General features: G+C 39.9%; 1 protein-coding gene across 2 annotated transcripts in view; it reads right to left on the bottom strand.

Annotated features, from left to right (window-relative positions):
• The window catches only part of NAA16 (N-alpha-acetyltransferase 16, NatA auxiliary subunit), an 85,631-nt gene that overhangs the window by 42,898 nt on the left and 19,581 nt on the right, over window positions 1–23,152 (bottom strand). The window contains exons 6-10 of one of the 2 annotated variants that reach the window (XM_075563018.1): window positions 19,905–20,058; window positions 14,759–14,878; window positions 12,825–12,851; window positions 10,999–11,094; window positions 1,045–1,151 (exon numbers count right to left, since the gene is read on the bottom strand). In XM_075563018.1, coding sequence (XP_075419133.1) covers window positions 1,045–1,151; window positions 10,999–11,094; window positions 12,825–12,851; window positions 14,759–14,878; window positions 19,905–20,058 — 504 coding nt within the window. The remainder of the gene's footprint in view (window positions 1–1,044; window positions 1,152–10,998; window positions 11,095–12,824; window positions 12,852–14,758; window positions 14,879–19,904; window positions 20,059–23,152) is intronic. The other variant, XM_075563019.1, reaches the window with a different exon arrangement.

The following is a 23,152-nucleotide window of genomic DNA, read 5'->3' as shown; positions in this document are numbered from 1 at the left end:
TAAATAGCTATTATGCTTTTGCTTTGCATGTTTTTTTGCAAAATAACAGTTTTTTAAAGCATGAGAGGGATTTTGCCATATACTAAATAACCTAGACAACTGGTAGATGTTTTCATATAAATCACCCACAGTTTCTCAAAAAATTAATAGGAGGCATCAGCATTCAATAAAATATACTCAGACATGGAAGAACTAATTGCAGTATTTTCAAAAATTGTAAAATGGAACTTTATACTCAGTATTGATATTATCATTTGTACCTTTTAGTTTCTGTGGGAAACTTGCTGCCACAAGGAGAAATGTACCTCAGACACTTATCACGAATTTACAAATTATAATGGGTCAGGGATACTTAAATATAACATGAGAGAGCGTCAATTAAAACGCTCTAGGCACTTCTAATAAAACCTTTTCCTTATCCACTCATAAATGTCAGAAACTGACACAGAAAACAGCAAGTTTTAGACCTTATGAACAGAAGCAATACTAGAAATAGAATATTCATTTTTAAATTATCTATCTTTCTTGGTACTACATGTCTATTTTCTAATTTTAAAATCAGAAAAATATTAGCTCTTTATTAAGAATGAGCTTGAATTATCATTATTAATTAAAATTAATAATACTCTGTTGATCAAACAGCATTTTATTGTTATGTTAATTCAACTGTTCATACTCGAAGGGCATGCATAACAAACTGAATCCCCAGGATCGCACTATGATAAATAAATATAAATATTGACCTCTACTGGCAACATATCAAGTTGTTTAAATCCCACTAGAAAGTTATACCCATAAAAGAAAACTTTTATAAGCTTAGTGCTCTTCTCTTACACATCCATTTCTCATCTATATTTTTTCAGATTGACATTCCTTTTAATATTACATATACTACATGCACATAATTTGAAAATTGATCATTATACTAAAATAAGGTGAAAACCACTACTAGAAGAGAGGAAATTATTAAATCATAAAATAGTACATGGAAAGCTCTCTATAATAATTAAGTTAATAAAGAATATCAAAGCTGGATAAATTTACCTTTTCTGCATTGTAATATAAAGATTTCAAAGTGGTAAACAAAGGTGGGCAGCCTTTGCTGAGGTGAGCCCTCAGGAACTTATCCATTAGTTCTCTAAATTTTTCACCTAGAAACAAAAGTGTACTTTGTTATACTTTGATCAGCAACAGAGTTTTAAAATGATTTCATAAACCACCCCTAAGCAAATAGTTACGTCAGCATCCTTTCTTGTTTGTTATCACCAAAAAGCACACCACCCAATATTTCAGTTCTAGGTTCAAAGTATTCTTAAGAAAAACTTCGAAAGATATGTAAACAAAATAATTACAGTATGTTTCATAAACTCTATCAGAGTCAGTTTCTACAACGGGAAACTCAAACACTCTGCAAACTACAAGAAGAATACACTGCAAGCCGTACTATATTCAAGCTACACGGAAATGTCTCTAAAACCCTACCGTGGTGAAGGTATGGGCGCTCTAGCAACGTGGGGCTGAAGAAACTAGCTGGTGCTTGGCTATCAGAAAGAACAGCGGCTGGGCTCTTAAACTCCTTGTCTTCAAGCAAGCAGCCAGCTAAGGGAGGCATCAACCAAGTCCACATGGAAGAGTGCACCAGCCTGTGTGCTCCAAGGACGCGAACACGAAGCAGGGAGTGGTTTCAGAGCTTAGATTGTGCACACCTGGTTTGCAGAAGGCTCTGGATGGTAGTGGAAACCCAGAATCCATCTGCAGGGTCCACATATGAATTAAGCCTGCAGTGAACCCCCACTAGCCCAGTTAAAGGATCTGAATAGCCCTGTTAGCAGACAGAGAGCACTGTGTGAAGTACATTATGGCAGATGTAAGGAAGTGAAAACGTAATGTCTTAGCATTTGATCTCCTTTTAGACCCCTTTTAAAGTTGGCCCAGTGCGTCTACTCCAGCACTCCCTCAATGCATGAATACTTTCTTTTATTAAATTGGCACTCTATGATGCTCACTCTTCCGACACAACTGCTGAAGCCAAAGCGGGTGAACAAGTAAATGTGGTGAAGAAAGCTGATGGTGCCCAGCTATCAAAAGATAGTGACTGGGGTCTTAAAGGCTTGAAGATAAACAAGCGGCCATCTAGCTCAGAAGCAAAAAAGCCCACATGGAGGAAGCACACCAGCCAGTGCGATCACGAGGTGCCAAGGGACCAGGTATAAGGCACCATGCAAAAAAAAGATATATATATGTATGTATATGTGTGTGTGTGTATATATATATACCATATTGAATGAAGGGGGAAGAGCAGAGTGGAGACCCAAGGCTCAAGTGTCGGCCACTGGAGAACCCCTCATAGAGGAGTTTAGGAGAGGAGAGGGGTCAGTCAGGGTGCGAGGTAGTACCGATGAAGAACACAGCTTTCCCCCAGATCCTGGATGCTTCCTCCCCCCAACTACCATGATCCAAATTCTACCTTGCAGGACTGGATAGGGCAGAGATTGTACACTGGTGCATGTGGGGGCTGGAGGCACAGGGAATCCGGGGTGGATGATACCTTCAGGACCAAGGGTGTGAGGGGTGATGCTGGGAGAGTGGAGGGTGAGTGGGTTGGAAAGGGGGAACTGATTACAAGGATCCACATGTGACCACCTCCCGGGGAGATGGACGGCAGAGAAGGTGGGGAAGGGAGACTCCGGATAGGGCAAGATATGACAAAATAACAATGTATAAATTACCAAGAGCACATGAGGGAGGGGGGAGCGGGGAGGGAGGGGAAAAAAAGAGGACCTGATGCAAGGGGCTTAAGTGGAGAGCAAATGCTTTGAGAATGATTGGGGCAGGGAATGTGCGATGTGCTTTATACAATTGATGTATGTATATGTATGGATTGTGATAAGAGTTGTATGAGCCCCTAATAAAATGTAAAAAAAGGAAAAAAAAAAGAAAATGATTAGGGCAAAGAATGTACAGATGTGCTTTATACAATTGATGTATGTATATGTATGGATTGTGATAAGAGTTGTATGAGACCCTAATAAAATGTTTAAAAAAAATAAAATTAAGTTGGCCCAGTTAAAAAAAAAGTGAAGGAAGAAAAACAGTGAAGCCCCTGGTGAATCCCGCTGTCCATGGACCAGGGATGGGAACTGCCTGGCTATCATGAAGAGTGCATTGGAAAGTGGATTGTTGTAGACGCAGTTGGGTTAAAAGTTAGCAGCTTATTATTTGATCTCCCTTAGGATCCATTTAAATTTGCTCTAGTATTTGATTATTTTTGGCATTTTTTCCACTGAAGATTTTTGTTTTACTTATTCTTGTTAGTTTTTGTTTTTTGTATTAATGTTTTTCTGTGTATGAAATCCAGAATAGGCAAATCTACAGAGACAGTAACTGGATTAATGGTTCATTGGAGGTCTGGCAGGGGAGGTCGGGAAGAAATGGAGAGCTAATATGAGGAGAGCAAAAATGAAGAAAATGTTCTAAAACTGACTGCCCAACTCCTACAGACGTAACTGAACTACTGACTGGTATAATATGTAAAGTATATGACAATAAAACTTCTGAAAACAACAAAAAAACCCTACACTGGTATTTACAAATGTCTTTCAAACTAAGGAATTATTTACTGCCATTCATTCATCTCACAGTCCTGTATTACTCATATGCTCTCTGCCATTCCGTCCGTTCTGACTCAGAGTGGCACCATGGGACAGAGCAGACGGGTCCGTGGATTTTCAAAACACTAACTTTTCAGAGGAGAAAGCCTCATCTTTCGCCCAAGGAGCAGCTGGGGGTCCCAAACTGAACTTGCAGTGAGCAGTTTTGCATCAGCCATTAAGCCATCACTTCCATCAAGCCCATCTGACTCACAGCGACCGAGAGAACAGGGTAAAATTGCTCGTGTGGGTTTCCCAGACTCAACCCTTACTGGAGTAGAAAGTCCCATTCTCACCTACTGTTGCCAGTCAGCCATTGTGCTAGGCGCTGGAGATGTAGGTAAAACAGGGTTTTTAACAGTTGTAATTAAGACAGGGTGGGGTTTTCTTGGTTTGTTTTTCAAATCCTGTCCTCATAAAATTTTACATTCTAGTTTTGGTGAGAAAGACAATAAGGGAAATAATGTAAAATATACCTAAGACTGAGCCCAGGGAAACCTAGTATTAGAATTAAAAAAATACCTATTTGTCACACCAAATAAATAATTCTATCATTGCTAGAGCTATTTATTTGATGTGGCAATTTATTTGATACCTTCCCTTTATCAAATTTTTTTATTTAGCTTATCAGAAATTTGGTGACCATTTTCGAGAATAGGAAAAAAATTTAATACAAAGGTTCTTTCAAGAGTCTTTCAAAAGAGTAAACTTTTTTATAAGAATAGGTTAATATATAATATGTAAGAACATGGTTTTACCCACATACTAAAAAAAAAGGACATGTTTGTTATGAATGGTTTATCGTAAAACAAAGGCTGTTTAAAGGAACTCAGGGGTTTTTCAGCCTCTGGTGGTTTCTGATACTGTAAATCAGTGGTTCTCAACCTTCCTAATGCTGCGACCCTTTCATACGGTTCCTCATGTTGTGGTGACCACCCCAACCAGAACATAAATTCTGTTGCTACTTCATCACTGTCATTTTGCTACTGTGATGAATCAGGCCACCCCTGTGAGAAGGACCTTCGAGCCCCACCAGTTGAGAACCACGGCTGTAAATCTTTGTAGAAGAGCCCTGGGGCCGAAGGGGTCAGATGGCAGGCTACTAACCTCAACATCAGCAGCTCCAAGACAAGCTACTCCCCAAAGAAAAACGTGGCTTTATACTCCCATAAAGATCTAGTATCAGAAGCCCACAGGGCAGTTCTACTCTGTGCTCTTTTTGGAGTAAGTCTGATGCCCTGGGCTTGTACACATAACTATAATCCCAGTACTCTTCAATATCATGGGGCACCAGAAGACAAATCCCAGACCTTAGCTGGAACACTGCATTAATAGGCACTGTGATTTAAAAAAATATAACCAAATCAGTAATATAGAAACAATGGTAAATGCGAATTCAAAAACAAGTCCGTGTAGGACTTCATTATTCAGAGCTGTTGTTGTTGTTAAAGGCTGTTGAGTCGTATCTGACTCGCGGTTGTCCAATGTAGCGCAGAATAGAACACTGCCTGGAACAGCACAAAGAAAAAGAGCTGCACCCCCAAATCCCAACAACCTAAAGTGGTTATTTTTATTTGTGACTAGCCATGTTGAACAAAAGTAAGCATACTCATACAATTAATTAGATATCATAAAATTTTCCGATAGAAATGTAAACTTGAGGGGAAAGATATCAAATATTTTAAAAGGCACACCATTCATGCACTCCCTGTTTGCAATATTCTCTACTCTTTCATCAGCTCACATAGCCCTAGATCTTTCGAAACTCACTCTCCAGACAACACAAAACTTCATTCTGGGCTAGATACACAGCCTTTCTTCTTTAAAATCAAGAGCGGTTTCAGAGATGAAAGCTTTCCACACGTTCTCTGGTTTAAGCAGAAGTGAACAATACTGAAGTAGGCACAAGATGCTGCTGCTTAAAGGGAGGCCTAAGCCCCCCACCTACTTGGTGTGTGGCCAAGGACAATAACTTGGTTCACTCACAAACCCCAGATCCGCCACTATGAAGTGAGGGAGCAGTAACAGCCCGCCCGTCATGACAGGGCTTGCTAGCATGGCTTCAGCAAGATGACAAATGCAAAGCCCCAAGCACAGCCTCTGGCTTAACCACTCAGGAAGGGTCAGTTATCATGACCTGCCCTGAGATCTGCCAAATATTGTTTTTCTACAGCTAAAAATCTGTTTTCCATACTTAGAAAACAAACATTTTCTATTTACAATGTGTGGAGTTATTTTTTCCTTTTGTAAATTTGTGGGAAAATGGAACTAAAAGATAATGGGATTTTTTTCCATGAATATTTTGAAAGCCCTTCAGATTTTGGAAGTTACTCCAATCTCCTCTTCTTGGTCCACTTCCTTGGTCTATTTACACCTTACTGACAGGTTCCACTTAAAAGACAACACACCAATTCTCAATTATTCACAATATTGACAAAGCTTCTTCTCTCTTCCATGCTACTGTGACTGAGCGGCAATGAGAAAGAATAAGGAAGCTCTTCGTGTGCTGAGACAAGACTCATCCCCAAGAGAGCAGGTGAAAAGCAAAGCAAAGCTAGGTGAAGTGCAACATCTGCTGCTGCTTTGTTTAGGGGAAAACAAATAGGGGGTGGCGACAGACATCCTCCCCCCCACACACCTCTATCTGTACATGCACAGTGTATTTCTGGAAGAATACAAAATCAACTGGTCATGACAGCTGTTTCCACAAGAGGGACCCTGGTGGCCAGCGGCGGCAATGAGAGGACACTTTCCGTTATAAGCCCTTGGAACTGTCTGACGGAGATACCGCCTAAATAACAAGCCCACGCACAGCTACTCGGCAGTTTAGTCACCCACCACAGCCCACAATTACGATTTGTCATTTATTTCATATTTTTCTCTAATATGAATAACGCTTTTTCAGGAAAATAATTATCTCCCTCTTTCCTGGCTATTTTCTAAAGAATGTTTCAGTATCCCATGTGAAAGATAAATCATTTTTCATAAGTGCTTGTTTAACATCTCACAAAATAAGTTCTCTGATTTCATAGATGCTATGCTATGTGACATTCATGAAGAAGTTGTCCCACATCCCCTCAGAAGGGTCCCAAGGAAGGGATGAGTCAAGGGATGAGTGAAGTATAACACAGATGAAACACACAAGATTCATCTGGTTCCTGGAGGCTCCCTCGCCCCTCACTATCATGACCTCAGTCCTGCCTTTCACCACAGGCCAGGTGTGACACGTTGAATCCAAGTCAGATAAACCCCTCAGGAACAGAAATGAAGTAGCGATACAAGGAGGATTGGAGGAAAGTGGGGAGATGGGGTGGAGTGGAACTGTGGGAGAAAGGATACAGTGGTCAGTTTAATATATGAAATTAATAATACTTATAATTTATCAAGGGGTCATGAGGGTGGGAAGAGGGGAGGGAGAGTAAAAAGAGGAGCTGATACCAAGGGCTCAAACAGAATGTAAATGTTTAGAAAATAATGATGACAACATATGTACAAACATGCTTGATATAACTGATGTGTCATAAGAGCCCAATAAAATGATCTTTAAAAAGTCCCAATAACCATTGCTAAAAGAATCCCTATGAACAAGAAGATCAAATGGTTTCTGGTTCCATCAAAGGATAACGCCGATGAAATGTCACTTTTGATTAGTAGTGTTCTATTGTGTTAGCACCGTTAGAGTTCACATTCTCACTCTAAGGAGCCCCGGTTGACAGGAGTGAAGCATCCAGCTGCACTTGTTCGAAAGCACAAGCCCCTAAGCAGTCTCCTTCTGTCAACACTCAGTGTTGGAAACCCAGGGATTGTTCTCTGTCCCACAGTCACTACGAGTTAGAATCAACTTGGGCACAATGGGAGTGGGAATTCTTACACTGGATTACTTCCTTCCCTCCCACCAACCCTCAGTCAACAAAGACTAAAAGAATATCATAAATTAAACTGGGTATTTTGAAAAGTCACTTTATCCCTATGTTATAGTCACAGAACTTAATGTTTTACCGTTGGGAGCTGGCCCAGGCCTTCTGCTGTAGCCACTGCTCTGTACGTATCCAGCCTTTGGATCCATGAAATAAAGCCTTAGAAAACTTCTACTGCACTTGTACTCTCAAATTCCACCAGTTCTCGCTTCTGATAATGCTGAGCTACCTCTCCTGTCACACATAAACACCTGAGAGGGTTTGAAAAGTTCATGGAGAAATCCCAATACCTTTTCACTGCATTGCCCACATACGCTGAAATCACTAAGCTACAGAGGGCTCATTCATACTTCTAGAGAGGCAAACCATCTGCATGAAGTATTCAACTTTTTCAGACACAATTCCACCCTGCAAGGCTGGCTAGACCAGCGGATGTGCACTGGTACAGATAGGAACTGGAAACACAGGGAATACAGGGTGGATGATCCCTTCAAGACCAGTAGTGTGAGTGGTGATACTGGGAGGGTAGAGGAAAAGTGGGTTGGAAAGAGGGAACCGATTACAAGGATCTACATGTGACCTCCTGCCTGGGGGATGGACAACAGAGAGATGGGTGAGGGAAGACATCAGACAGGGCAAGATATGACATAATAATTTATAAATTATCAAGGGCTCATGAGGGAGAGGGGAGCGGGGAAGGAGGGGAAAAACTGAGCTGATGCCAGGGGCTTAAGCGTAGAGCAAATGTTTTGAGAATGATGAGGGCAATGAATGTACAGATGTGCTTTACACAATGGATGTATGGATGGATTGTAATAGAATTGTATTGAGCCCCTAATAAAATGATTTAGAAAAAAAAGTTCAAAAGCAAAAAACAAAAAAAAACTTTGTAAATACATGTTCTTTGAGAACTTCACAGTAATGTTAACCTGAAAGCGCAGGTTATCAGACCCCTCAACTGAGACCTGTCTCATAAAAAGGTCCGTCTAGTATTTCAGAGACAAAGTGTTGAGAGAATCCAGGATGGCTCCATTTTAAACTGAATCACACTTTACAGTGAACAGCAGGTTGCAGTAAAAGATATTTCCAACTATGTACTGAGAGGTTGTAGTACACTTTGTTGACTACACAAGTAAATTTAGGCAGTGTAAATTTGATACCCTATATTTCACAATAGAAATAGAAAATAAAGTCTTGTTTCAATAATTTTCCCTAAGAGACTAATGATGAATACATCTCAAGCCCAGAATGTGAGAAATCAGTGCCCACAGGGTGAAATAGGAGGCAAGCCAGGAGACTGAGAGAAGGAACCAAACCCCCGGGCCACATAGGACATGGTGCCATGTCTATGCAATGCCCCAGACAGGCAAATCCAGACACAGAAAACAGTCCGGTGCTGAGGGAAAACTACTGCAGTGGTTCTCAACCTGTGAGTCGTGACCCCTTTGGGGTTTGATCAACCTTTTCACAGGGCTTTCCCGATTCATCACAGTAGCAAAATGACAGTGATGAAGGAGCAACGAAAATAATGTTATGGCTGGGGGTCACCACAGCATGAGGAACTGTATGAAAGGGTCATGGCATTAGGAAGGTTGAGACCACTGAACTATTGGATCTGGGTGGGAGATTTTTCTGAAACCAGATAGTGGTGATGACTGTACAACTCTGTAACTAAATATACTAAACACCCCTGAACTGGGCACTTTTACAGTGTGTGAATTGTATCTCAATAAAAAAATTTAAGCATGTAGTTGATATGAGCCTAAGCATCTTCCATTAAACACTTTTTCCCAGGAAATGCTCCTCCCTGCTGCATATCCCTCTGTGGAAAATGCGCAACGCACATAGGAAAAGCGCCAAGAAAACCAGTCGACTGCTGTGAGATTTCCCCTGCCTCCTCGAGCTGGCCTGAGAGCATCCCAGTGCACCCCCGCCCCTGCCAGCCCTGTTCATTATCACTTGGTGGTTCCTGAAAAGCACCAGAAAAGCCTGCTCTCAGTAGCTCACAAAGTTTAAAAAAAAGAGGGGGGGGTGGTCAGAAGAATCCTATTCAGCTCTAGAACTGCAATGCACGTGTAGACTATCAGGAGCACCGGTGAGGCCAGCTGGGATGTGAACTCACGAGGTGCTCTAGAGGAGAAACAGGAGGCAGGCAGCTTCCCTAAAACCTGGCAGCCCTCAAGCCCCAGTCAGCCTTAACGAGCTGCTATGAATTGCAATTAACATGATGGCAGTGGATTTGGTTAGTGAAAGATGAATTTTTAACTGGCTTGTTTTATAAGGTCTAATCTAAAAAATACTTCACATATTTTAAGTGCGTCTTTAATTTCCATTATTATTTATCAAAAACTATAGCCCACATATGTAAACAAACATTTCTATTGTAAATGAGAATTCATTAGAAAATTTACAATCTCCTGCTCACCAGAATAAAGATTTTTAAAGTTCTGTTAGTTTTCTAGAGTCTGACTTGTAACCAAGAAATATTAGAAGTCCAATTTTAATCTATAGCATTTACAAGATAAAATAAAGAGGGATTTAAAGAGGAAAAAAAGCACAATTGTCTATAAATGTATCACTATTTAGAGAGTTAATATACTCTCTCTGCTACCCAGACCAAAAGCGAATGAATGGAGCTAAATGCAACAGCTTGGATCCTGCTCTCAAGCGTACTGGTGTGGGATAAAAGCGCACCATAGAAATCATTCCACCAGCTCACTGGATGTTCAAAAGCAGTTTGCTGTTTGCTTCCTTTTGAGGGATGCAAGGTACTTTACGTTCTGTAAAGAAAAGCAATTGCATGACTGGAAGTAAGCATCAGGAAAGGGGTTCCCTCTGAGGAGAGCGGGCCTTCCAGGGGAATGGTGATGCTCCTTATCTTAAACACTGGGGACACGAAGGGTTCACTGCTCGGAGTTCATATCTAAACCAACCCGAATTCTTGCCATCGAGTCAATTCGTACTCATGGCGACCCTACAGGACAGGGTCAAGCTACTCCTGTGGGTTTCCGAGACTGTAATTCTTTGCAGGAATAGAAAGCCCTGTCTTTCTCCCTTACATCTAAAAGGCATGAAACTTCAAAACTCCCATTACTTACATCACAATATAATTTGTAATCAGTTCTGCAAAGTACAATTTACCTTCCAATTCTGTTGCTTTTTAAGATACATAAGAAAGACAATTATGTAAATATAATTCCTAATACTCCAAACCAACTTTACTATAGCTATACACTGAAGAAGCATACCACTATTAACATACATATACATAATAAGATTAATAACTGGTCACCCCCACCCCCAGATTGGGATAGATATAAACTCTATACCAGAAACCGTGTTTTCCCCACAGAAGCCATTTTAAATTCTGAATGCCACTAAGCAATTTCAACCATTACACTAGTAGTGCATAAGAGCTACCCTAATATTACCTGGAACGAGGTTCAAAGGCAGTCTTCTTGGCGACATTGCTCTAGGATGCTGCTGACTAATTTCTTCATAGACTTGAAGCCTCTCTTCTAAAGTGCCTGTGACCAGGAAACAGGTGTGAGATGCAGAGCACAAAAACTCTATGGATGGCGAGACTTAGATGCATTTAAAATGATCAAGCTGTAAATAAACTGACACAATCAATTAAAAACCCTGTTATCCTAAGAACAACATTAAAGCACTGGTGTGGTAAAATATTATAAACCATCAGTCATCTTTGTTAATCAGTCTCAACTTTTTCATCTCAACAGAGTCTACATCTAACTCAAGATACACACCCGCAGGACAAACTCAAGACTGCTGTCCTTCTCTTACATTCTTTAACACACACCAAATTTTTAAAAAAAGAAATGTTTTATATGTAAAAGATGAAGCAAATTTCTATGGTAGCCAATGAAACTTCAAGAACCGCTATTCAAAGTATAAAACATTTTCTCAATTATGATATAAAATATTCTTCTATTACAAAATTCCATTTTCCCACCTAAATGAACCTAATCTCAGAGCAGCACCAGACTATCTATATAAAAACTGTTACTATACAATAAGGAAGGTATGGGAAAGCAATCCCGAGGGAAATATGACTAAGACTCTATTCCCTAACTCTGAACAGAGGGAATCTAGAAAGCTAGGATTCCACATTAGGAAAGCCACCACTTAGGTAAGTTAGAGAGAAAGTCCAAGTACATTACCCTGCTTTAAATATAACTCCCACAGATTCTCGCCTTACAACTATGCTGCCTTAAAGTGAGCACATGGTTGATTCTGTCTCCCTACAGAAGCAGATATTCTTGTTGGCTCCTCCCGCAGTGGCAACCATCCCCACCTCATGCCTTCTCCCAATGCAGGTAATAGGTTTCCTCACCTATGCGCTCAGGGACTTTAGTGTGGTTCCCACCCACCTGTGACTACTGAATATGCATGGTTTTTGGCTACCTACAAAAGCCCCCTAACAGGAAAGCTGCTCTCTATCCTCCTCCCTCTCTCGGAGCAGACCTGGCTGTTGAGATCACGGCCATCCGGAGCTGAGCATGCTACCATGAAATGTGTCTGACTCCTTTATTTTATCTTCTCTATTTTCTATGACTTTGATCTTAAGATATCGGAACCGTACAATTGCACCGACGAGCCCCATGATTGTTCGAGGCTAGTTTACTCTAACAGGAAGATCTGGGTCTAATTCATTAATTTAAAGAAAAATACTGCAACATTTACAAAGATATACTTATGTGCACTATCTTATACTCACATCAGCAATAAGATAACTTACAGAAGACTTTTAAGAAAATGCAAAACTGAAGTTTTCATTCAGAGTACAGAATTATAATTGTCCCAAGAAGAGCTCCCTTGGAGCCAGCAAGCAATCTCCATAGGAAATATGGTGCTTAGTATCAAAATATAATTAAAGCACTGCCGTTTAAGAGGTAACACTTGACTGTATCTAAACTCTTTCCTTCCCCCAATAATAATGTTTTGGAGCTCCAATGTGGTCATATTTGAAAATCTGGGGTTTGTAAAAAATAATTTCATGGTGTATTATGATTTGGAGACTTCATTAATGACTTATTACACAAAGGCTGTTGTAGAATAAAATATCTTTTTAAAGTCTTCATTACTAATATCTAATCTTAGAGAATGACAAGCTTAAAGTATAAAGAAGTTTCCCACTCCCCCAGTTGTTTTATAAACGTAGTTAAATTGGCATTAAGACAAAACCAAACAATTTCAATGCCCTACGTGAAGTCACATTTGGAGCTCCAGAACTTACCATGGGGGAGAAAAGATCCTAAGGAACCTAAAAAGATAAAGTAGTATAATTAGTTTTGTAATCAAGACATTTTATAACAGCCAAAGATATTGCCACTCACTTACTGAAACATTAAACACCTTTATTATTAATTATAGTATCAGTAACTTAGGCATGACAGGTTTCCTGTTTCTCAGATACAGGCAGTCCATGGGTTATAAACCAGATCTGTTCCTGTGTCTTTTAAGAATTTCTAAGCCAGTCAGGAAAGGTGGGTATTTAGTCTGGACAGTGAGTTTTGGTATAGGGAAGAGCCCTCGCTGGTGCCGCGCGAGTGAAGCACTTAGCTGCTAATCAAAAGGTCAGCAAGTTCAAGCCACCAGAGGCCCCACAAGGGAGAAAGGAGCTAGTATGCATTCTGTAAAGATTTACAACCTTGGAAACCTTATGAGACACTTTTACTCAATCTTGTGGGGTCACTATGAGTCAGAACTGACTAAACAACAGGGGTTGTTTCAGCTTTGGGGTTTAGTGCAAGAAAAGGCTCAGTCTCTGCAGTGATTTAAAAGTGGCAGGTGCTAGTGAAGGTGGTGTGATGAAGACTTTGTTGGGAGTGGTGTACTGGAAGAAGCCCGCATTGTAGTGGTTAAGAGTCGGGCGGCTCACCCCGTGATCAAGAGTTCCAAATGACCAGCCCTCCAAGGGAGAAACACGAGGCTTTCTACCCCAGTACAGAGTTCTGGTCAGAAACCCCCAGAGGAGCGCTACCCTGTGAGTCAGAACTGGCTCGAGGGCCGTGAGTGTTGAGGGTGGGTTTGAAACAGCACGCCCAGGGGCTCAGAGGTGGCAGCCCACCACATGGCTCTGAATGTAGGCAGCTTCCACCATGAGACCTGTATATACTCTCCCCTATCAGACCCTCAAAAGGGCTCACTCCAGATCCCGGTCAGTTTCTGCTCCCGTTCCCTTGACAATAATTCCCTCTGCATAAATTCCGGTCTAGTCCTATCTTCGTTGGTCAAGACAGAACTGGGGGAAGGTCTGCATTAAAGGGCCAGTAGGAGTTGTTCATAAGTCAGTCATAACCCAAGGGACTATCTAGAATGGCCTATCAGTATTATAACTGCTATCATTGTACAGATGGTAACAAAATGTTAATTACATTTTAAACAATGTGTGATACTATATTTTAAATAAAAGCATAAATTCTGACTTAATTTTTAACAGTTATTAGAATACAACAAAAAGTCTTTTCTTACGACTCATACTACTATAAATGAATATGGGTACTCATTTGTACACTTTTCAATGTAAAATTCTGCTGTTTCACTATGCTCAAATGACAGTGTCATAGTTATTTCTGCCATATCATTATTCATGAGCAAATAAAATTTTAGAAAAACTAACTAGTTTTAACAATAGTGAATTAGAAAGATATCAGTGGAGATTTAGATTATAAACTAGACTTTTACACATGGTCAAGTCTATCTACCTTCAAAGGAAGTATATATCATTTTGCTTTATAGAAACGAGTGTGCAATTAAGAGAACAAATTTCATACAGTGGTTATACAATACAGACACTCAGGAAAATATCTTTGCCCCAATTCTTATGTTTTGAGGTTGAGGGCAACAGACCTCTACTTCTTTACAAGTGTTGAAGAATTATGACTTTCTTGGGGGAAAATTTTTTTAAAAGAGGAGAACATTCATTTTATTTCCCCATCTCTCTATTTAGTTAATCTGAATTGGTAAGAGTTTAATTTTACTAGGTCAAGGGATCTAAAACACCTTAAATGTAAATATATAAATTTGACTTCTATGGTTAACCTATAATTTTAAGGAAATGGAAAAACAAATGCTAATACTAAAAAACTTGTCTTCCAGTTACAGTATTACATTTTTATTACATAACTACTCCCTAAGAGAAAGTAGGAGAGAAAAACCTTTACATACTAAGTTGTAGAGCTTTCTCCAAGCCTTCATAATAATACCAGTTTTCTGCATTGCGGTCAATCAAGTTTTTAAACACTTCACTGGCTTCTTTCAATCGTCCTAATTTCAACAGCATTTCCCCTAAAATGAAATTTAAAGTCACATGCATTTTACTAAACATTAAATATGTCTTTGTTCTCATAGATTGTGTTAAGTACCACTAGAGTATGTCTATGAAAGAGAACTCTATCTCTCTGTGGGGCAAGTGGCAATTTATGTAATGAAGTAGAAGTTAACATATAGTTTGCCTTCAGCTATGAACCTGTCCTAACACATTCCACCAACTGATGGACAGTTATCAGACGAACATAGGTCTGGACCCAAGTAGACATGTAACTAATTTGTTAAGCAAAATCTTTGCATTGCACACATTTTAAATACCCTTTAAGATACCATATATACTCGTGTATAAGCCGAGTTTTGCAGCACATTTCTTTTTCTTTTTAAATCATTTTATTGGGGGCCCGTATAATTCTTATCACAATCCATACATACTCCATTGTTGAAAGCATATTTGTTGCCAACATCATTCTCAAAACATTTGCTTTCTGCTTGAGCCCTTGGTATCAGCTCATTTTTCCCCTTCCTCCCCGCTACCTCCTCCCTCATGAACCCTTGATAATTTATAGATTATTATTTTGCCCTATTTTACCCACTCCCTTCACCCATTTTTCTGTTGTCCATCCCCCAGGGAGGTTTTTTTGTTTTGTTTTTAATTTTTTATTCGGGACTCATACAGCTCTTATTACAATCCATACATACATCAATTGTGTAAAGCATATCTGTACATTCTTTGCCCTCATCATTTTCAAAGAACTTGCTCTCCACTTAGGCCCTTTGCATCAGGTCCTCTTATTTCCCCTCCCACCCCTCTCCCCCTCCCTCATGAGCCCTTAATAGTTTATAAATTATTATTTTGTCATATCTTGCCCTGACATCTCCCTTCACCCCCTTTTCTGTTCTCTGTCCCCCAGGGAGGAGGTCACATGTAGATCCTTGTAATGGGTTCCCTCTTTCCAACCCACTCTCCCTCTACCCTCCCAGTATCGCCACTCACACCCCTGGTCCTGAAGGTATCATCCACCCCCCCAAGGGAGGTTTTATGTACATCCTTGTAATCGGTTCCCCCTTTCCACCCCACCCACCCGGTATCGCCACTCTCTGCACTGGTCCTGAAGGGATCATCTGTCCTGGATTCCCTGTCTCCAGTTCCTATCTGTACCAGTGTACATCCTCTGGTCTAGCCAGATTTATGAAGTAGAATTGGGATTATGTTAGTGGCGGGAGGAAGCATTTAGGAAGTAGAGGAAAGTTGTGTTACATCGTTGCTACACTGCACCCTGTCTCATCTCCTCCCTTGACCCTTCTGTAAGGGGATGAAGGGGATGTCCCAGTTGCCTACAGATGGGTCTTGGGTCCCCCTAATCTGCACTCCCCCTAATTCACAATGATTTCATTTTTGTTCTTTGATGCCTGATACTTGACCCCTTCAACACCTCATGACCACACAGGCTGGTGTATTTCTTCCATGTGGACTTGGTTGCTTCTCAGCTAGATGGTCGCTTGTTTAGCATCAAGCCTTTAAGATCCCAGATGCTGTATCTTTTGATAGCCGGGCACCATCAGCTTTCTTCACCACTTTTGCTTATGCACCCATTTGTCTTCAGTGATTGTACTGGGAAGCACACAATATGATCTTTTGTTCTTTGATGTGATACCTGATCCCTTCGGCACCTCATGATAGCACAGGCTGGTGTGCATCTTCCATGTGGGTTTTGTTGATTCTGAGCTAGATGGCCGCTGGTTTACCTTCAAGCCTTTAAGACCCCAGATGCTATATCTTTTGATAGCCGGGCACCATCAGCTTTCTTCGCCCCATTTGCTATGCACCCGCTTTGTCTTCAGCAATCGTGTTGGGAAGGTGAGTATCATGAAATGCCAGTTTAATAGAACAAAGTGTTCTTGCATTGAGGGAGTACTTGTGTGGAGGCCCGATGTCCATCTGCTACCTTAATCCTAACCCTACACATATATGCACATAAATCTATTTTCCCATCCTCATATAAAATATATTTACATATGTATATGCCTTTGTTAAAACCTCTATAAATGCCCTTTGCCTCCTAGTTCTTTCCTCTATTTCCTTTTATTTTCCTCTTGTCTCACTATAATGCTCAGCCTTCATTTGGGTTTCAGTAATTCCTGTTGGTTACATTACCCTTGATCATGCCCTACCAGGCCTCCTACACCCTCCTCAACACAGATTTGGATCACTTGTTCCCTTGTTCCTGGGTTTGTTAACACCACTTCCTTTCCCTCCCACCTCCCTCTCTCCCATGTCACCCCGGAACCGTTGGTCCCGTTGTTTTTTTCTCCATATTGTTCATCCAGCTTATCTTATTTAGACAGACCTGCGGAGATAATAACATGCACAGAAACAAGACAAAACAAAACAACAACAACAAAAAGCCTATAATTAGTTCAAGGACTGTTTGTGGGCCTTTAGAAGTGTTTTCCGGTTGAGTCTGATGGGGTAGCAAGCCCTGTCCCCAAAGTCTATTTTTGGTATCCCTGGGGACTTCGTTGCTCCATTCCCCTTGCTGTTCTGTTCCATACCCTTAATGTTTTCCCTCGGTGTGGTGGGATCAGATCAGGTGCAATTCCCACACTGTGTCTCCAGTGTTGTCCCTTGTAGGGCTATGAGTCAGTGAACGACGTCATGTCTCATAGTGAGGCTGGCCATATGGTCTTCTCTGTGGATTGGCTGTGCTGAGCGGGAATGTCATCTTCAAGGCTTGGTGGGTCAGGATGTGCTCCACTCTCTCTTCTTCCCCCTTCATTGGTGCAGCACATTTTTAATGCAGTTTTTGTGGTAAAATTAGGTGCCTCTGCTGATATTAAGGTCAGCTTATACTCAAGTATATACGGTAGCTAAAATTGTTCTACACAAGAAAATTAGGTCCTAACTCCAATGAATATCTCTACCACCAAGATTAAGATTTTAATATCTTTTCATGATTAACTCATCTACTAACAATTATCGACTCACTTACTTGAAGGCGGCCTGGTGGCACGGTGTGGTAAGCACTGGACTTCTAACACACCAGTCACTCCGTGGGAGAAAGACGAGGCTATCTGCTCCCGAAAAGATTTACAGCTTCTATAAACTGGAGTCAACTTGATGGCAGTGGATTTGGCTGGGGCTTTTTTGCACCTAATTAATTTCATTTCCTTTCCAGGTCATTAAAATTAGAGAATTTTTAGAGACTCAAGGCACCACTTTATAGCAAGAAACCACACAAATCATGCTAATGTGCAGTCACCACTACGGTGCAATCCCTTTGACTAAGCCACACAAAGTGGGAATGGAAACTGGGGATCTAACCTGTCAGATGTAAAAGAAAGCACTCCTAACCCAAGAAAAAGAGTCTCAAAAAGAATATACCTCAACGTCCTGACCCCAAGATTTCCCATTCCTCAAATAATGTAACAAAAAACTCACCGAGAAAGGGCTAAAAGATTAATTGAAATCATGCAACGTGAGTAATTAGCATATGCTATACTATATAGGAAAAGTAAATAAATGCAAAGTTACTTTATAAAGCTTTATAGGTCCTAAAACTATACAGAACTTTAGTTTTAAATAGTTATTATGTAAATTTGAACATTACATTTATAATAACTGGAAAATACAATTTTGCTCAGAAAATGGATAACCAATGAACAAAGCTTCATGAAAAAGTCTGCTTCTCAAAAACCCAGAACAAAACAATCATATCACTGTGAATGAGGGGGAGTGCGGAGTAGGGACCCAAAGCCCATCTGTAGGCAACTGGACATCCCCTTACAGAAGGGCCACGGGGAGATGAGCCAGGGTGCAGTACAGCACCGATGAAACATACAACTTTCTTCAAGTTCTTTAATGCTTCCTCCCTCCACTATCATGATCCCAATTCTACCTTACAAATCTGGCTAGACCAGAACATGTACATGGATACAGGTAAGAGCTGGAAACACAGGGAATCCAGGACAGATAAAACCCTCAGGACCAATATTGAGAGTAGCCACACAGGGAGGGGAAGGGCAAGGGCAAGGGCGGGGAGATAGGGGGAACTGATCACAATGATCTACATATAAACCCCTCCCAGGAGGACAGAAAACAGAAGAGTGGGTGAAGGGACACATCAGTTAGTGTAAGACATGAAAAAATAATAATAACTTATAAATTATCAAGAGTTCATGAGGAAGGGATGTGGGGGGAGGGGAAAACATGAGAAGCTGATACCAAGGGCTCAAGTAGAAAGAAAATGTTTTGAGAATGAGGATGGCAACAAATGTACAAATGTGCTTGACACAATGGATGTATGTATGGATTGTTATAAAAGTTATATGAGCCCCCAATAAAATGATTTAAAGAAAGAAAAATCTGCTTCAGCCTTAATTGATAAACATTGTTCAACATGTTTTGAAGGAATCCTGCCTTCATAATTACACCATAATAAAATGTTCTCAAATCTTGCTTTGATAATTGATCCCAGTGTCATCATTTACTAGCCTCGCAATGTTTTGCTATGTATGGATCTATCCGATATGACGGTGGAACACACTTCTTATATATTTTACATACGGTCTATCCGATATGAAGGTGGAACACACTTCTTATATATTTTACATAGTAAATATGGATCTATCTGATATGACGGTGGAACACACTTCTTAAGGGAATGGAATCTGTAGTCAAAATGCCTGGACTTAAATACCAGCTCTACTTTGTTATGTGTCTTTTGGCAAGTCACTTCCTCAGTCCTTTCTTTACTAAAATGAGTATCTTAATAACTGTGCCATAGTTAACTATGAGAATTAAATTAACGACTTCATAATTAAGTCATCGGGATATAATGCTATAGAATAGCAAATGTTATTGAAATTCTAGGACAGGATTAGGTTTACCATTTGGTTTTACAATTTAGGCTACCTATATACTCGAGTATAAGGCGACCCAAGAATCAGCTGAGGCACCTAATTTTACCACAAAAACTGCATAAAGTGCTGAAAAACCCGGCTTATACAGTATATACGGTATTTAAAAATAAGCAAATCAACTTACCTTTAATTTCATCCACCAAAAGTTTATCACATATTTGTTTCCCATAAGCTTCTATATGTTCCAGTGATTCCTGAAACAGATCTGCCTCTCTCATCACTTGATTTTGATATAATATAAGTTCGCTATATTCATAGTCTATTTTGTTAGGAGGAACCTAGAAAAAAATGGACAATACAATAATGGTTTATAATTACATAAAGTAAATACAAATATCTGATTAAAAGGACCTCCTCAGAAGTATTATCACAGGCTTTTAAAAAACCATGACAAACAGTTAACACTAGAAGAGTAACTAACAAACTTTACAACAACTGATAAGATGGAGCTTCTGGTTGTGGCAAACTGGAGAGGTCTGCAAATTCTACACCCCTAAAACAAGGACAAAGCAGTTAGGATCCTAAGGGATGCATAAAAAATACATAAACTGAACAATACTCAGTTTAGTAAGAGCAATATAAAATTTTTTATAAAACACTTTAATTTCTACATACTAACAATGAACAACCAAAAAGAAATTATGAAAACAGCTTGATTCATAAAAGCATCATACAAAGAAAATGATTAAAACTTAAAGAAGCAACACTTATATATGGGAAAACTACACAACACAGTCAAGAAAAATGAAAGACCTAAATAAGTAAAAAGACATTCATTCCATGTTCACAGGTTAGAAGACACAATATTCTTCAGCTGGCAAGCTTCCCTAAGTTAGTCTATATAGTTGACGCTTTACCAACTCTTAGCAAACCTTTTCGCAGACACTAAAAAGGTGGACGGTGGATGATGACTGGGAACAGTGAACACGATTCTGAGAAGAAATTTTAAAGCATTCAGGACTATAGAGCTATAGTACTCGAGGAAGTGGGGCATGGGCACAAGGCTAACTATACAGATCAATGACACAGGGCACAAGCTTCAAAAATAGCCCCCCACTATGGGCAATTGAATTGTTGACAAAGGTGCCAAGGGGAAAGGGTACTTTTTTCCAACAAGTGATGTTGCAACAATCACACAACCAAATTTCTGAAAGATTGGGGAGGAAAGAACTTAGGGACATATTTTCTATCATATAAAAAAAATGAACTCAAAATGGGCCACACATATGAAAGTGAGAGCTAAAACTAAAAAGGTAGTTTTAAAAGAGGCGAAAATATGTGTGACCTCAGGTTAGGCAAAGGTTTCTTAGCTATGAAGCAAGATCATGACCAATAAAAGGAAAAAATGATAAACTAGAATTAAAACACTTTCGTCAGAATTAAAACATTTTCTCTTGAAAAGATCATTAAAAACATGAAAAAACAATTCACAGCCTGGAACAAATTATTTGCAACTGTGTATCATATTTGCAAATCAAGAAGAACCTGTAACATAAATATTGAATTTGTGTAACTCAGTTCTACCACAAAAACTACAATTTTTGAAAATTTAGGTTGCAAACAATTTCAGGTTGACATTTCACTTAAGAAATAAAAATGTTTAATAGCACATTAAAAATGTTCAACATCATTAGTCATTAAGGAAATGCAAATTAGGACAAATGTCACTACATACCCACTAAGATGGGTAAGCATAAAAAAATAGATAAAAACTATTGGTGGCTATAGAAAATGGAAGCATCATACATTGCCAGTGGGGCTATAAACTGGTTCAGCCAATTTAGAAAATAATTGGACAGTTCCTAAAAAAGCTAAATGTAGACTTACTATGCAGTCCAGCTACTTCATTTCTAGGATCTATCCAAGAGAAATGAAAATAGGTAAGAGGGTTGCAAAAAATTCACAGAAAACTGCAACAGAAAGTCAATGGAATGTTTCCATGAAATTTTTGAAGCCCCCTTGCATGTTCACTCATCAACTATTGTACACGACTGTTCATATAATAGCATTAATCACGTTAGTCAAAACCTGGACATAATCCTTGTGTTCATCAATTGGTAACTAAAGATATGCAGCATGTCCATTTCATGGAACACTGTGTAGCACTGAAGTATAATGATCTGCTGAGACATGATGAATCTCAAAACAACCAGGACACACCATGAGGAAAAAGACTATTTTGAAGGGCTTCAAACATTCGTGACAACTTTCCGGCATCTGTTAAAGCTCCCTCGTATGGCTGACCCACACGGGCTTGAAATGCAGGCCGACATACACAGTTAGTTGTCCTGTTCCTATTGCAGTGAGCTCAGTCCACTTACAAGCCAGGGCGACACTAATCATCGCCATGTAAGCAGCTTGACTATTGCCTGAGAATATCCTTAGAACTCGGCATTGAAGTCATTTCCGGAGGTTGTGTTTCAGCCAAATAAGAGGTTTGACTTACAAAATAATAGCACGCGTGAGGGGCTTAAAAATCATTTGTGGGAAGATGGAATTAAAAGATAAGGAAAATTTTTCATGAAGTTTTAAAAGCCCCCTTACATGAGATCACACGGTTAATATTTACCCTCAAAGGAGAGAAAAGTAGGAAAAGGGAATTACGTCAATAAAAAGACAAAAGCAGAGTGTAAATTCAAAGTATGCAAATACACTGCAAAAAACCAATGGCACAAAACAATTTGTACAGAAATCAATAAAAGGGATGAAAGGAGCACACCAGCCTGTGTGATCACGAGATGTCGAAGGGATCAGGTATCAGGCATCATCAGAACAAAAAAATCTTATCATTGAGGGGAAGTGTGGAGTGGAGACCCAAAGCCCATCTGTAGGCAATTGGACAGCCCCTTACCGAAGGGTCACCGGGAGATGAGCCGGTCAGGGTACAATGTAGCAACGATGAAACATAAAACTTTCCTCTAGTTCCTAAATGCTTCCTTTCCTCCACTGTCATGATCCCAATTCTACCTTACAAATCCGGCTAAACCAGAGGATGTACACTGGTACAGATAGGAACTGGAAACACAGGGAATCCAGAGCAGATGATACGTTCAGGACCAGTGGTGTGAGTGGTGATACCGGGAGGGTGGAGGGAGGGTGGGCTGGAAACGGGAAACAGATTACAAGGATCTACATATAACCTCTTCCCTGTGGAACAGGCAACAGAAAAGTAGGTAAAGGGAGATGTCGGACAGTGCATGATATGAAAAAATATTAATTTATAAATTATAAAGGGCTCATGAAGGAGGGAGGAGTGGGGAAGGAGAGGAAAAAATGAGGAGCTGATGCCAGGGCCTTAAGTGGAGAGCAAATGTTTTGAGAATGATGAGGGCAATGAACGTACAGATGTGCTTTACACAATTGATGTATGAA

Source organism: Tenrec ecaudatus, chromosome 11 (genome assembly GCF_050624435.1).
Source record: "Tenrec ecaudatus isolate mTenEca1 chromosome 11, mTenEca1.hap1, whole genome shotgun sequence".
Classification (NCBI taxonomy): Eukaryota; Metazoa; Chordata; class Mammalia; order Afrosoricida; family Tenrecidae; genus Tenrec; species Tenrec ecaudatus.
This window is presented reverse-complemented; position numbering and strand designations above follow the sequence as displayed.